General features: G+C 45.4%; 1 gene segment (V, D, J or C); it reads left to right on the forward strand.

The window, feature by feature from the left end:
* Nucleotides 1-365: 365 nt before the first annotated feature.
* LOC140479400 (Ig kappa chain V region Mem5-like) lies at nt 366-13,174 on the forward strand. The segment is given in 4 exon segments: nt 366-435; nt 613-911; nt 1,391-1,424; nt 12,333-13,174. Coding segments are annotated over 4 exon segments (711 nt in total).
* Nucleotides 13,175-13,692: the final 518 nt, after the last annotated feature.

Genomic DNA, 13,692 nt, shown 5'->3' on the forward strand with positions numbered 1-13,692 from the left:
ACCAACACAGAAGGAAAGGGAGATAAACAGAGTGTCAAACATACATGGAAAAAGGGAAAGGTATAAATGGTTATATAATTGGGAGAGGACAGAGACGGAGACGGAAATAGAAAGAGAGGGAGAAAGTAAACGAATAACATGAATATATACAAGAGAAAGATGAGAAAGAGAAAAAAGGGAAAAGGGAGAAAGGAAGTATGAAAAGGAAGGATGAGAGAGAGAGAGAGAAGAGGAAGTGTGAGGGGCTGACGTGGCTCTCTCTGCCTGATGCCATTTACATACTGAGGAACACCCAGTCAGACTCTCACAGGCTGCAGCTTTATAAAGCAGAGCCCAGTGAAGGGAGAGTTTATCAGGAACCAGGCACAGGGACAGGAGCACAAACCATGATTTCACACATCCAGCTGATCTGGCCCCTGGCATTCTGTGTCGCAGGTACAAAACTCTCTTCTTATACTTGAATCTTTAGCTGCTCTCCATTTCACTCCTTTTCCACTGACTTGTGATTGAAGGGAAAATGTTGAAACAAGAGCAATGCTCCGACAATCTCTCATTTGACCGGCTCTTTCTGTGACAGTTCTGACTTCACTGTGTTTCTCTCTGACCCCTCAGGTATCAATGGGGACTTCACCATGACCCAGTCTCCCCCGGTGCTGTCAGTGGGACTGGGCCAGACCGCAACCATCACCTGTACGGCTAGTCAAAGTATTAGCAGCTACCTTGCTTGGTACCAGCAGCGAGAAGGTCAGAAACCCTCTCTCCTGATCTATTCTGCAACAAATCGATACACAGGAGTCTCTGATCGATTCACCGGCAGTGGATCAGGGACCAGTTTCACCCTGACAATCAGCAACGTTCAGAATGAGGATGTCGCTGACTATTATTGTCAGAACGGCTATAGCAGCTACACTCTACACAGTGATACAAAGCCATACAAAAACCTCAAGACACAGCACCACCTCGTGCCCTGACACATGAATCAGTTATATAAAATGTATAATAATGGGCACACAGTCTGAACTGACACGTTCACAATTAGATATAAATGAAACTGAACAAATTACCCCATGCTGGGATTGTCACTGTCCACTACACACTCCAGTCCCTGTGCTGTCCACCACTCACTTGAAGGCCTCAAGTTTCTCTCTTACACTCCATGGCCACGCGTGAAGATTTAATACCGAAAAATAAATTTCATAAAGCTCCCAAGCCCCGCTGGACACAGAGAGAGACAGAGACAGAAAGACACATGAATGAGAGAGAGACAGAGTGGGGCAGAAAGAAGTTGAGAGTGAACGAGAGACTGGGAGACAGGGAGAGGTTAAGAGTGATTGGGTGAAGCAGAGTGGAGGTTTTTGTACAGCCTCTGCACTGGGAACTCTCACTGTGGTTCACATTCGGTAAAGGAACCAAGCTCAGACTGAGTAAGTAAATCTCAATCCTCCGTTATTAACCCTGTCAATACTGAAACACACTTTTTAAAATACAGTTGCTGAATTGTTGAATGTGTTAGTGGGGAGCTTCAGTGAATGAAATGGTTGATTGAGGAGCACTGTGTCCAACAGGGTGTCCAGCTGTATTTCTTTAGTCCCATTGCCCCCTTTAAACAGCAAGATATAAGTCAGTCAGTTTTACTCACCGTGTGGAGGAGCTCTGTCCATTTGCAGCCTGTGGTCCCATTCCTGCAGCATGGAGTGAAATCAGTGAGTAGCCTCCTGTCAGTCTCAGTGTGACAGACACGGGCAGAGTTTGATGTGAGCTCTCGCTCCCTGTCCCAGTCTCTGATCTCACTGACCTCAGCAGCAGCAGCAGCAGCAGCACAGTGAGACACCGAGCTCCCACCTCCCCCAGCTTTAACTCTGCTCAATCACACAATCGCAGACTTGTTACTGTGCACAAGGAGGCCATTCCACCCATCCTGTCTGTACTGATTCTCTGAATGAGCAATTCACTGAATGTCATTCTCCTGCCTTCTCCCTGTCACCCTGCACATTGTTCCTTTTCAAATAACAGCCTCATTCCCTTCGGAATGTTTCAATTGAAACTGCCTCCACCCCACTCTCAGGCAGTGCATTCCAGATCTTAACCAACTCACTGGCTGAACATGTTGTTCCCCATCTCACTTTTGTTACTTTCACTAATTACTTTCAATCTGTGGTCTCTCGGTCTCAATCCTTTCTCAATTGGATACATTTTCTCCCTATTTACTCTGTCCAGGCCCCTCATGGTTTTAATTCCTCAAACAAATCTCCTCTCAGCCTTCTCCTAAGAAGGCAGTCCCAAATTCTCCAATCAATCTGTATAACTGATGTTCCTCATCCCTGGAATGATCTTCAGGAATTTTTTTGCCATTTCTACAAAACTTCACCTCCTTCCTGAATTATTCACATTTGCTATGGCCCTCATGATTTTATAAACATCTATAAGTTCACTTCTCAGACTCTTATGCGTCAGAGTACAAAGTCTCAACTTTTCCAGCCTCTCAGAGTCATGGAGTCAACAGACCTTTCAGTTCAACTTGTCCATGATAACCAGATATCCTAAACTGACCTCATCGTATTAACCAGCATTTTGCTTCCATCCCTCAAAACCTTCCTATTCATGTACCCATCCCAATGCGTTTTAAATGCTGTAATGGTATCTGCCTCCAATACTTTCTCTGGCAGCTCGAACCAGACACACTCCACCCTCTGTGTGACAAGTTGCCCCTCAGGTCCCTTTTGAATAGTTTGCCTCTCACCTTAAATCTACGCCATCTTGTTTGGACTCCCTTTCCCAAGGAAAAGGCCTTGGATATAACCCTGTCCATGCCCCTCATGATTGTATAAACATCTATAAGGTCACCCCTAGGCCTCAGATGCTGCATGAAAAATCGGCCCAGTTTCTTCAGCCTTTCCCTAAAGCTCAAACCCTCCAATTCCTGGTCATGTTCTTGTAAGTATTTTCTGCAGCTTTTTAAGTTTAACAGCATCCTTACTCTTGCAAGGTGATCAGGATTGTTCACACTATATCCAAAGTGGCATCACTAATCTCCTGTATGATGTCCCAACTCCTGTACTCAAAGCAGTGACCAATAAAGGCAAGTGTACTCAACAACTTCTTCATCACCCTGTCTACCTGTGACCACACTTTCAAGTAATAACGCACTTGCATCTTCACTCTGAGGTCTCTTTGTTCAGCAACACCCCACAGGGCCCTACCACTGTATAAGTTTTGCCCTGGGTTGCCTTTCCAAAATGCAACATCCTACAGTTATCTAAACTGAACTCCATTTGGCACAACTCTACCCATTGCCCCATCTGATGAAGGTCCCGCTGTACCCTGAGATGAATTTCTTTACTATCCACTATCTCACCAATTTTGATATCATCTACAAATTTACTGTAACTCCTATATTCACATCCAAATCATTTCTTTAAATGATAAAAGTAGTGAACCCAGCACCAATGTTAGTGGCACACAGCTATTCACAGATCTCCAGTCTGAAAAGCAACCTTTTACCACCACTCTCTGTCTCCTCTCTTCAATCTAATTTTTTTTATCACAACGGCTCACTCCCCCTGGATCCCATGTGGTCTAACCTTCCTAACCAGTCTATCATGTGGAACCTTGTCAAAAACTTTACTGAAGTCCATATAGACTATTTTTACTGTTCTGTCTTTATCAATCTTTGTTGTCACCTCCTTAATCAAATTCAGGAGACATGAATTCCTATGCATAAAACCACATAGATTATCCAAAGAATGTAAATCCTATCCCACAGAATCCACTCCAACATCGTACCCAGCACTGACATCAGGCTCACTGGTCTATATTTCCCCTGGCTTTTCCTTACCGTCTTTCTGAAATAATGGCATAACATTAGCCAACCTCTCTGGTTCTCCAGCACCTTACCCATGATTGTCAGTGATACACATTTCTCAGCAAGGGGCCCAACAATCTCTTCCCTAGTTTCCCACAATGCTCTGGGATACACATGATCAGGTCCTAGGGTTTACCGACTACCTTTATGTGTTTTCAGATCTTGAGCGTCTCCTCTTTTGTGTGTGATCTCTTTTCAAGACATCACTAGTTTTCCAAATTCCCTAGCTTTCTCCACAACAAATACTGACCTGAAATATTTGTTTGGGATCTCACCCATTTCTTGTGTCTTACCAAAATACAGCACTCACATTTATCTGAATTAAACTCCATCTGCCATTCCTCAGCCCACTGGTCCAGTTGCTCAAGATTCCATTGTATTCTTAGACAGCCTTCTTCGCTGCCAACAATTAGATTAGAGTCTCTACAGTGTGGAAACAGGCCCTTTGGTCCAACAAGTCCACACCGATCCTCCGAAGAGTAACCCACCCAGACCCATTTCCCTGTAAGTAATGCATCTAACACTATGGGCAATTTAGCATGGCTAATTCACCTGACCTGCACATCTTTAGACCATGGCAGGAGACCAGAACACCTGAAGGAAACCCATGCAGACACAGGGAGAATGTGCAAACTCCACACAGACAATCATCCAAGGCTGGAATCGAACCTGTGACCATAGCACTGTGAGGCTGCAGTACCAACCACTGAGCCACCGTGCTTCCCCACCTGAGCCATCACTGCGCCACTGATGCCACCTGAAAATTCACCTGAATATCCCAGTCTATATTCAGAAACTAAAGACCGCCCGCCCATTTATAACAACTCTATCATATTTGCAGGTCTATGTAAATTTATGCATTTGTGTTCCTCCACATCCTTCCCACTGGGAGGTGACTTATTGACGGCACTGAGGATTCTGTGTTCCTTTGTGCTCCTCTCTGACATTCCCTCCTGGCTCCCACAGCACTGCCAAGTTAGTTTAAACCCTCTCTAATAGCACTCGTAAACCACTTCACAAGAATCTAATGCACTCCCTCAGGAATCGTCTTTCCAGCCTCACAGTCACCTGTGTTCACCTCTTGATTCTATTCTCACCTGCGTGCGGCACTGGGAAAATCCGGAGATTCCTCATTTTGAGTTCCTGCTGCTTATTCCCTCCAGAGCTCCCGAACTTCTGATCGCAGGACCATGTTACTTTTTCTCCATCCATCACTGGGACCAATGCGGTCTACGACTGCTGCCTGTTCCCCCTCTCCCCTCAGGGTGCTCTGCAGCCGCTCAGTGACATCCTTGACCCTGGCACCACGGAGACAACACACCATCCTGGATTCCCATCTGCAGCTGTAGAAACACCTATTGATTGCCCTCACTCTCGAATATCCTCTCAGTATCGCTCTTTGAGTCTTCCTTGTGCCCTCCTGTATAGCTGAGACCCCACCGTGGGGCCAGGGACTTGGCTCTGGCTGCACTCCCCAGATGAACGATCATTCTCATCAGGATTTTGATCTGAATCCTAGTTGGAGAGTGGGAGGCACTCTGGGGATTCCTGTACTAGCTCCAGCAGGGCTCACAGTCCAGTGGGTTCAGTGTTCCAGCGTTTTGGGGAAACTCTCCAGAAGACTTAAAGAAATAGGAGCAGAAATCAGCCATTCACCCATTGAATCTGCTCTGCCATTTGATCTTGGCAGATATGCTTCTCACCCCCATTCTCCTGCCTGCTCCACAGGAACTTTCCATCCCCTTAACAATCACGAACCTATCTATCTCTGTCTTTAATACACTCAGTGACTTGGCCTCCACTTCCCTCTGTGGCAATGAGCTCCACAGATTCACCACCCTCTGGCTGAAGAAATTCCTCCTCATCACAGCTCTAAAGGTTCGGCCCTTCATTCTGAGGCTGTGCCTTGTTTACCGAGTCTCTCCTGTTTTTGGAAACATCTTTTCTGCATCCACTTTATCCAGGCCTGTCAGAATTCTGTAAATTTCAATAAGATCCCTCCTCATCCTTCTAAACCCCATCGAGTACAGACCCAGAGTCCTCAACTACGCCTCATATGACAAGCCCTTCATCCCCAGGATCATTCTTGTAAACCCCTCCAATGCCAGCACATTGTTTCTTAGAATATGGGTCCCAAATCTGCTCACAATATTCCAAATTCAGTCTGACCAGACCCTGACACAGCCTCAGCAGTATATCTCTGCTCTTGTATTCTGGCCCTATTGAAATGAACGCGATCATTTCATTTACCTTCCCAAGCACAAACTGGACCTGCCTGTTCACCTGAAGGGAAACCTGAATGAGGTTTCTGCTTTAGATTTCCAAAGGCTTTCCTCATTTAGCAAACAGTCGTTGCATTCCTTCTTGTATTCTATCTGTCACTTCATTGCCCACTCTCCGAGCCTCTCCAGGACCTTTTTCAGCCTTCCCACTTCCTCAACACTTCCTGTCCCTCCATCTATCTCATGTCACCTGCAAACCTAGCAACAATGTCTTCACTTCCTTCATCCAGATTGTTCATGTATAACGTGAATAGTTATGGTCCCAACATTGACACCTGCAGAACCCTACTCGTCAACAGCTGCCATCTTTCCTCACTCTCTGCTTTATACCAACCTGCCAGTCCCAGTCCTCAGTCCATGCCAGTACATTGCCCCTAACACTATGGGTGCTTATCATACGTCAAATACCTTCTGGAATTCCAAACACATGACTTCCTCGGACTCTCCTTTGTCTGACTGACTCATTGCCTCCTCAAAGAGTTCGAACAGATCTGCCAGGCATGACCTCCCCTTGATGAAACCGTGTTGTCTCAGCCCTATTTTACCATTGTACTTCCACGTCCTCTGCAATTTCACCCCTAAATTGAATTCTAAAATCTTACCGAAAGCTGAGTCCAGGCTAACTGGCCTATAATGTCCCATCTTCTACCTCCCTCCCTTCTTAAACAGGGTTGGTATGTGAGCCATTTTTTTTATCCCTTACCCCCACCAAATCTCCACCTCCACACCCTGACTCCTTTGATTCCTTAAAGATCATCACCAATGCCTCCACACTCTCCTCAGTGATCTCCTTCAGAACACACGGGTGTAGTTCATCCAGTCTAGGTGAGTTATCATATTCAGACCTTTCAGCTTCCCCAGTACCTCCTCCTTAGTAATGGACACTACACTCCCCTCTGCCCCCTGACAGTCTTGAAGTATTGGAATGCTACTGGTGTTTTTCATGGTGCAGACTGATGCAAAGTACCGGTTCAATTCCTCGGCTATTCCATCATTTCCTACTATTCTTTCTCCAACCTCACTTTCCAGTGATCCAATGTCTATTTTTGCCTCCCTCTTCCTTTTTATATATCTGCTAAAACTCTTGCAATCTTCTTTTGTATTACTGGCGAGCATACCCCCACATTTCACCTTCTCCACCCTTAATGCTTTTTTCGTTATCCTCTGTAGGTTTTTAAAGACTTCCTAATTCTCTGACTTCCCACTATTCTCCACCACATTGGATGCCTTTTCTTTTGTTTTTATGCTGTCCTAGACCTCCCTCATCAGCCGTGATTGCCTTGTCCTCCCCTGAGTATGTTTGTTTTTCTTTTTTGGGATGAATTCCTACTCTCCTTCCTGAATGACTCCCCGAAACTCTGCTGTTTGCTGCCCCACCATCTTACCTGCTCGGCTCCCCTTCCAATCAACTCTGGTCAGCTCCTTCCTCATGTCTTTGTAGTTCTGTTTACTCAACTGAAATACAGTTCCATCAGATTGTAGCTTCTCCCTCTCAAGCTACAGGGGGAATTCCATCATATTATGGTCCCTTATCCACAGGGATACTTTCACCTTAAACTCACTAATCAGGTTTGCCTCATTAGACATCACGAAATCCAAACCTGCCTGTTCCATAGTGGCTCAACCACAAGCTGCTCCAAAAGCCATCTCGTGGATATTCCTTGAAATCCTTTTCTTTAGACGCACTACCCAGTCCATCTATCCATTGAGGTCTACCCTGACATTTAGTTTCTGTCTTTTCTGTATCCTGATTGATTTTATTCCCCACACCCTGATTACTGCTTGGAGAACTGAACATAATCTGCATCAGATTCTTTATTGCGGTTCCTCAACTCTACCCACACAGATTCTACACCTTCTGACTCTCTATCACTTCTTGCTGTTGATTGAATTTTATTTCACACTAACAAGGCAACTCTTCCCCCTCTGACCATCTGCCTGAGCTTTTGATAGGACATGTATCCTTGGATATTTAGTTCCCAGCCGGGATCCCCTTACAGCTATGTCTCTGTTATACCCACAACATTGTACCTGCCAGTTTCAATCTGCACGACCAGCTCATTGTGTACACTGTGTGCTTTTAAGTACAACACCCTCAGTCCTGCATTGACTGCCCTCCTTCTCATTATTGTCCTCTTATCTGCTGGGCTTGATGTTCGACTCTTGTTCCTTTCTGTACTCTCTGTCCTCGTACGTCTTCCAGAATCTTGATTAACCTCTCCTGAGCCCTTCTCCACTTTAACTAGTTTAAATTCCTTGGACACTCAATTTACCTGGATTTTTTGGCGTCACTTTGTCTACCTTACTCTGAATGCTTCGTGCAGTTAGATACAAACCCTTTAAGTTTGTTCTGTTATTGATTTTCCCTGCACTTCTTTAGTTCCTTTGATATTGAGAAAATCCATCCCTATCTTTTATTTTCTGGTAACAATCAATCCCATCGCTAACCAGCAATCGTACCTTCTCCTTCACCTTCTGTTTTCTCATTTTCCATCCAAGTGAACCAAATTACTTTATCGTTGTGTTGACTTCAGGCATGGTGGCTCAGAGGTAGTACTGCTACCTCACAGCACCAAGGACCGGGTTGAATTCCTGCCTTGGGAAACTGTCTGTGTGGTGTTTGCACATTCTCCCTGTGGCTGTGTGGGTTTCCCCCAGGTGCTCTGGTTTACTCCCACTGTCCAAAGATGTGCAGGTCAGGTGAATTGGCCGTTCTAAATTCCCTACAGTGTTTGGTGAAATAGTCAGGAGTAAATGTACGGAAAGTTTCTCATTGGGCTGCTGTTCGGAGGGTTGATGTCGACTTGTCAGGCTGAACGACTATTTCCACATTGTAGGGAATCTAATCAGGCCAATATTTATCATAATCCAACATCATTAATGCTCTTTGATCTCATTGCTTCTAGTTGGATCTTGCTGTGTAGAAACTGGCTGCCACGTTCCTGACATTGCAACTGTGACTGTTTGTGAAACAAAACTGTCTGTAAATATCTTTGGAAGAGCCTGAAATGTTAAGGGCTGGATTGATGCCCATATCCCTCTAAACTCTTCCTATTTACATATGCATGCCTTTTAAATGTTGTACTTGTACCAGGCTTCACCACTTCTTCTGGCAGCTCATTCCATACATTTAACACCCTCTGAATGAAAACGTTGCCCCTTAGGTCCCTTTTAAATCTTTCCCCGTCACCTTCAAACTCTGCCCTCCAGTTCTGGACTCCCCCACTCTGGAGAAAAGATCTTCTCTATTCACCCTATCTTTGCCGCTCATGATTTTTTAAACCTCTATACGGTCACCCATCAACCTGCAAAGATCCAGGGAAAACAGCCTCAGCATTTTCAGTCTCTCCCGATAGCTCAAACCCTCCAACCTTGGCAGCATCCTTGTAAATCTTTTCTGAATCATTTTAAGATTCACAACATTTTCCCTATAGCAGGGGGACCAGAATTGCACACAGTATTCCAAAAGTGCCCAAACCAACGTCCTGTACCGCCGCAACAGCTCCCAACTCCAATACTCAATGCACTGACCAATAAAGGAAAGCAAACCAAATGATTTTGTCACAACCCCCCCCACCTCCCCCTCCACACCCGCCCCCCCCCCCCCCCCGCCCACCGACGTGCAACTTCACTTTCAGTGATCTATTCTTCCTTTTTTTGGATGAACTGGGAGTCTTTCAGTTGTGAAAGATGCCATTCCATGGCACTGTTTGATGAAGAGCAGGCAGAACCCCCAGTGTCCCTGATCAATATTTATCCCCCCATAGAAATCACAAAAAATCTATTTCTCTGCTATTTATCATACTGTGTTTGCGATCTCGCTCTGCACAGTCTGCTGGAAAGATCCATTGGGACATCTTGAGTTGGGGACAGGCGCTACACAAATGCAAGTCTTTCTTTAAGATTGAAGTCTCCTGATCCGGACATTCACCCATTGTCTGTGTACTCTCAACTTCCGGGGGCATGGGGTCATTAGGAGCAGTGACCCAAAGGACACTGAGACACTTTGCAGTCTCACCCTTGACCTCAGCCCAGCAGTGTGCAGTACGGTTTGAAATGTAATTTAGAACCTTCTACACAGACACCCCAATGTAACTCTATCCCAAAGTGTTTGGATCCGATTCTGCTCCAATGTTCTCGGATACATTTCTCCTGATCTCTGGGTGATCGGAGGTTTGTTAAAGAGGTATCGAGCTCCATCCCACTTTCCAGCTCTTGCTGCATAACTCCTGAGGTTTCACTGTTTGAAGTGAATATCCAAGCGTTTTCTCAATGTGATGAGTGTTTCTGCCTCTCCCACCCTTTCAGACAGTCAGTCCCACATCCCACCAGCCTCTGGGTGAAAACAAATACCCTCAACTCCCCTCTAATCCTGCCCACAACTGATTTCAATCTCTCCCCATGGTTATTGCCCTCTGTGCTGGTGGAAATCAGTCCTTCCTACCCACTCTGTCCAGGCCCCTCATCATTTTACATACCACAATCAAATCTCCCCTCAGCTACCTCTGTTCCAAAGAAAACACTCCCAGCCAAAGCAATCATTCCTCAAAGCTCAAAGTCCCCATTCCAGACAAACTCCTCGTCTGTCCACATCTCTAATGGAATCCCATCCTTCCTGTAATGTGGTCACCAGAACCATACACTGTTCCCTCACTGTGCTCTAACTGGGGTTTTATCCAGTTGCTGAATAAACAAACTTCTTGCTTTCGCTGTCAACCAATACTGAGATAAAGGAGGTGATGGACTAATGGTGTTATTGCTGAACTGTTTATCCAGAGATCCAGATAATGTTCTGGGGACCAAGGTTAGAATCCAGCAGATGGTGGCATTCAAATTCAATCAAAGAAAATCTGCAATTAAGAGTCTAATGACGACCATGAAACCATCGTTGATTGTCAGGAAAAAGCCATCTGATTCCCTAATGTCCTTCAGGGAAGGAAACTGCCATCCTTCCCATGTGACCTCAGACCCACAGCAATGTGGTTGACACTAAACTGCCCTCTGGGTGAATAGCGATGGGCAATAAATGCTGCCAATCCAGCAATGCCCTCATTCCATCAAGGGAAAATGAAGAACAGTTTATCCCATGTGTCTTCTTACCACCTTACTGACCTGCATTAATCACCATGGCCACGTCTTCCACCTCCACAAACATTTGACTTGCAGCTTCAAATTGACAAGAGACATTCTTTCATTATCTGAGAAAGAGATAGAAACATCCAAACTAGGAGCAGCAGTAGGCCGTTCGGCCCCCAAACATGCTCCACCATTCAATATGATCATGGCTGATCATCCAACACTGTCCCCTGTTCCTGCTTTCTCCCCAAATCCTTTGATCCCTTTAATCCGAAGAACTATATCTAATTCTTTATTGAACACATACTGCATCTCATTCCCTGATGCTAGGAAAATGGATGAGAATTATTGGGTTGTTGTTTTATGACCAGTCTGGACACAATGGGCTGATGGGCCTTTTGGGTCTCTCTGATTCGATGATTCTATTATTATAATTTATTAATAACTGAGTACCAAAGACTGACCCCTGTGGCACCCTAAGTTGTAATTACCTGTCATTCAGAAAATGACTCGTTCTTCCTGTCCTGTCTGCCAACCAGTTCCCAATCCATGTCAGTACATGACCCCCAATCCTCTTGTTCATTTGGTCTAGATCTGGAAGTCACACCCTTACTCTTTGTGGGAACAGATTCTGAACAATCTCTGTCTCGTCCTTCGAGGGCTCCCATTGTCTTGACACTGATTTCCCACAATGCCGCTTGTTCCGATCCACTTTTACCAAAACACCACACAGTTGAGTAAAATGAAAACTTTTACACTTGCTCCATGGTTCTCCATTTGCATTCCTACTCTGAATCTGAGCACTGTCACGAAAATGCTCCCCCATTGACAGCCCTTCCAGCTGCCCACATTCATTTTATAAACAATGGTCCAAAACTGTCCCTTCTCTCTCTGCTGCTTCACCATCACTTTCTCTGGAGCAGTTAGGGATGGGTAATAAATACTGGCCCTGCCAGTGACACTCACATCCCAAGAAGCAATTTGAACAATGCCTGGTCATTTGTTGGGTTTATTCTGTATTGACTACAAATGTTCAAAAAGATTGTATGGACAGTGAAGGGTTGAATTCCCTTCCAGTGGTAGGAATTAAGATTGTTTCTCTTGTCTTTCAGGCCGTGACAACTCTCAGCCCAAGCTGACCCTGCTGCCTCCCTCCCCGGAGCAGGTCAATGCCAAGGGCACTGCCACCCTGGTGTGCCTTGCCAATCACTTCTATCCCGATCAGCTGGAGGTGCAGTGGAAGAAGGACGGTGCAGTGATTTCGGACGGTGTTCAGACCAGCAACTATCTGCGAGCTTCGGACAGCACCTACAGTGTCAGCAGCCTGCTGACACTCTCTGGGTCTGACTGGGAGTCCAACGCTCGCTTCTCCTGTGCCCTCACCCACGTGACTCTCCCCTCTACCCTCAGCAAGAGTATCAGGAGATCAGAATGTGTGTAGAGTGTTTGAGACAGTCCACAGAGGAGACACAACTTTAAATAGAACAGGACTGAGCTGGCAGGACAAAGGTCATTGTCAGAACTGAATTTCAACTCACTTCCTTCTCAGGATTGCTCAGAGATACTTCTGAGGTTTGGATATTAAAGCAGGTCATTGGGGGAGCGGCAAGAGAGCTTTACACTGTGTCAAACCTCATACTGTCCTTGTCCTGGGAGTGTTTGATGGGGACAGGATTGCCTTGTGATGACAGCTGTACAAACCAATGTGAACCTCAGAAGTCTCTGCTTCAGTAAACCAGATCTCCTTCCTGCTCAGCCTCCAGTTTCAATTTAAGGTTTTATCACTGTTTAAAGGGACAGGATTCCCATGTTATTGAGAAAATCTCTCCAAGTGTTTTCCTCAAGCTGCATTGTGGCTGTGAATTTGAGCAGCTTCCTCTGTCTGGGCTATTAATTCCAGTTTCTTTTTTCTGTCAATGTGAATGTGGAAAAGGGAATAAAGGTGAAGATTCAGTCTCTGTCTCTGTTTGCTTTGGAAATAGCTGACTTCCACCCCAGTTGATTGGCTGAATTTCAGCAGGTCATGGTCACAATTGGTTACTTGGCCTGTCAATCAGTTACAATCATCAATCATTTTCAAATGATCCCTTTGGTCAGGAATTTATGTAGATTCCAAAAAAAGAGAAAATTGTTAGGACTCAATAAGTACAATCTGATGTATTCCCTCTTCACTTTGTTGGTCCATGCCCAGCTGATGGGATCGCACTGTGCATTCTCTGCTGCATGTCAGATCGCCCCTGAAATAATCTTCGGCCAATCACAGACTTTGTTGGCTGTGTGCTCTCTCTGAGTGTGAGTGTTTAACCGAATTCTGCCTCTACATGTCTCTCTGAGTGTGAGTGTGTTACTCAGAGACACACCACAGACAGCGCACAGTAACACACCCACATTCAGTGAGACACCTATCCGCAGCATGGAGTGTGAGTGTGTTCCTCAGTGCTGCCTGTCTCACAGAGTGTGTGTATTACTGAG

This window comes from Chiloscyllium punctatum, chromosome 7 (assembly GCF_047496795.1).
Source record: "Chiloscyllium punctatum isolate Juve2018m chromosome 7, sChiPun1.3, whole genome shotgun sequence".
Taxonomy (NCBI): Eukaryota; Metazoa; Chordata; class Chondrichthyes; order Orectolobiformes; family Hemiscylliidae; genus Chiloscyllium; species Chiloscyllium punctatum.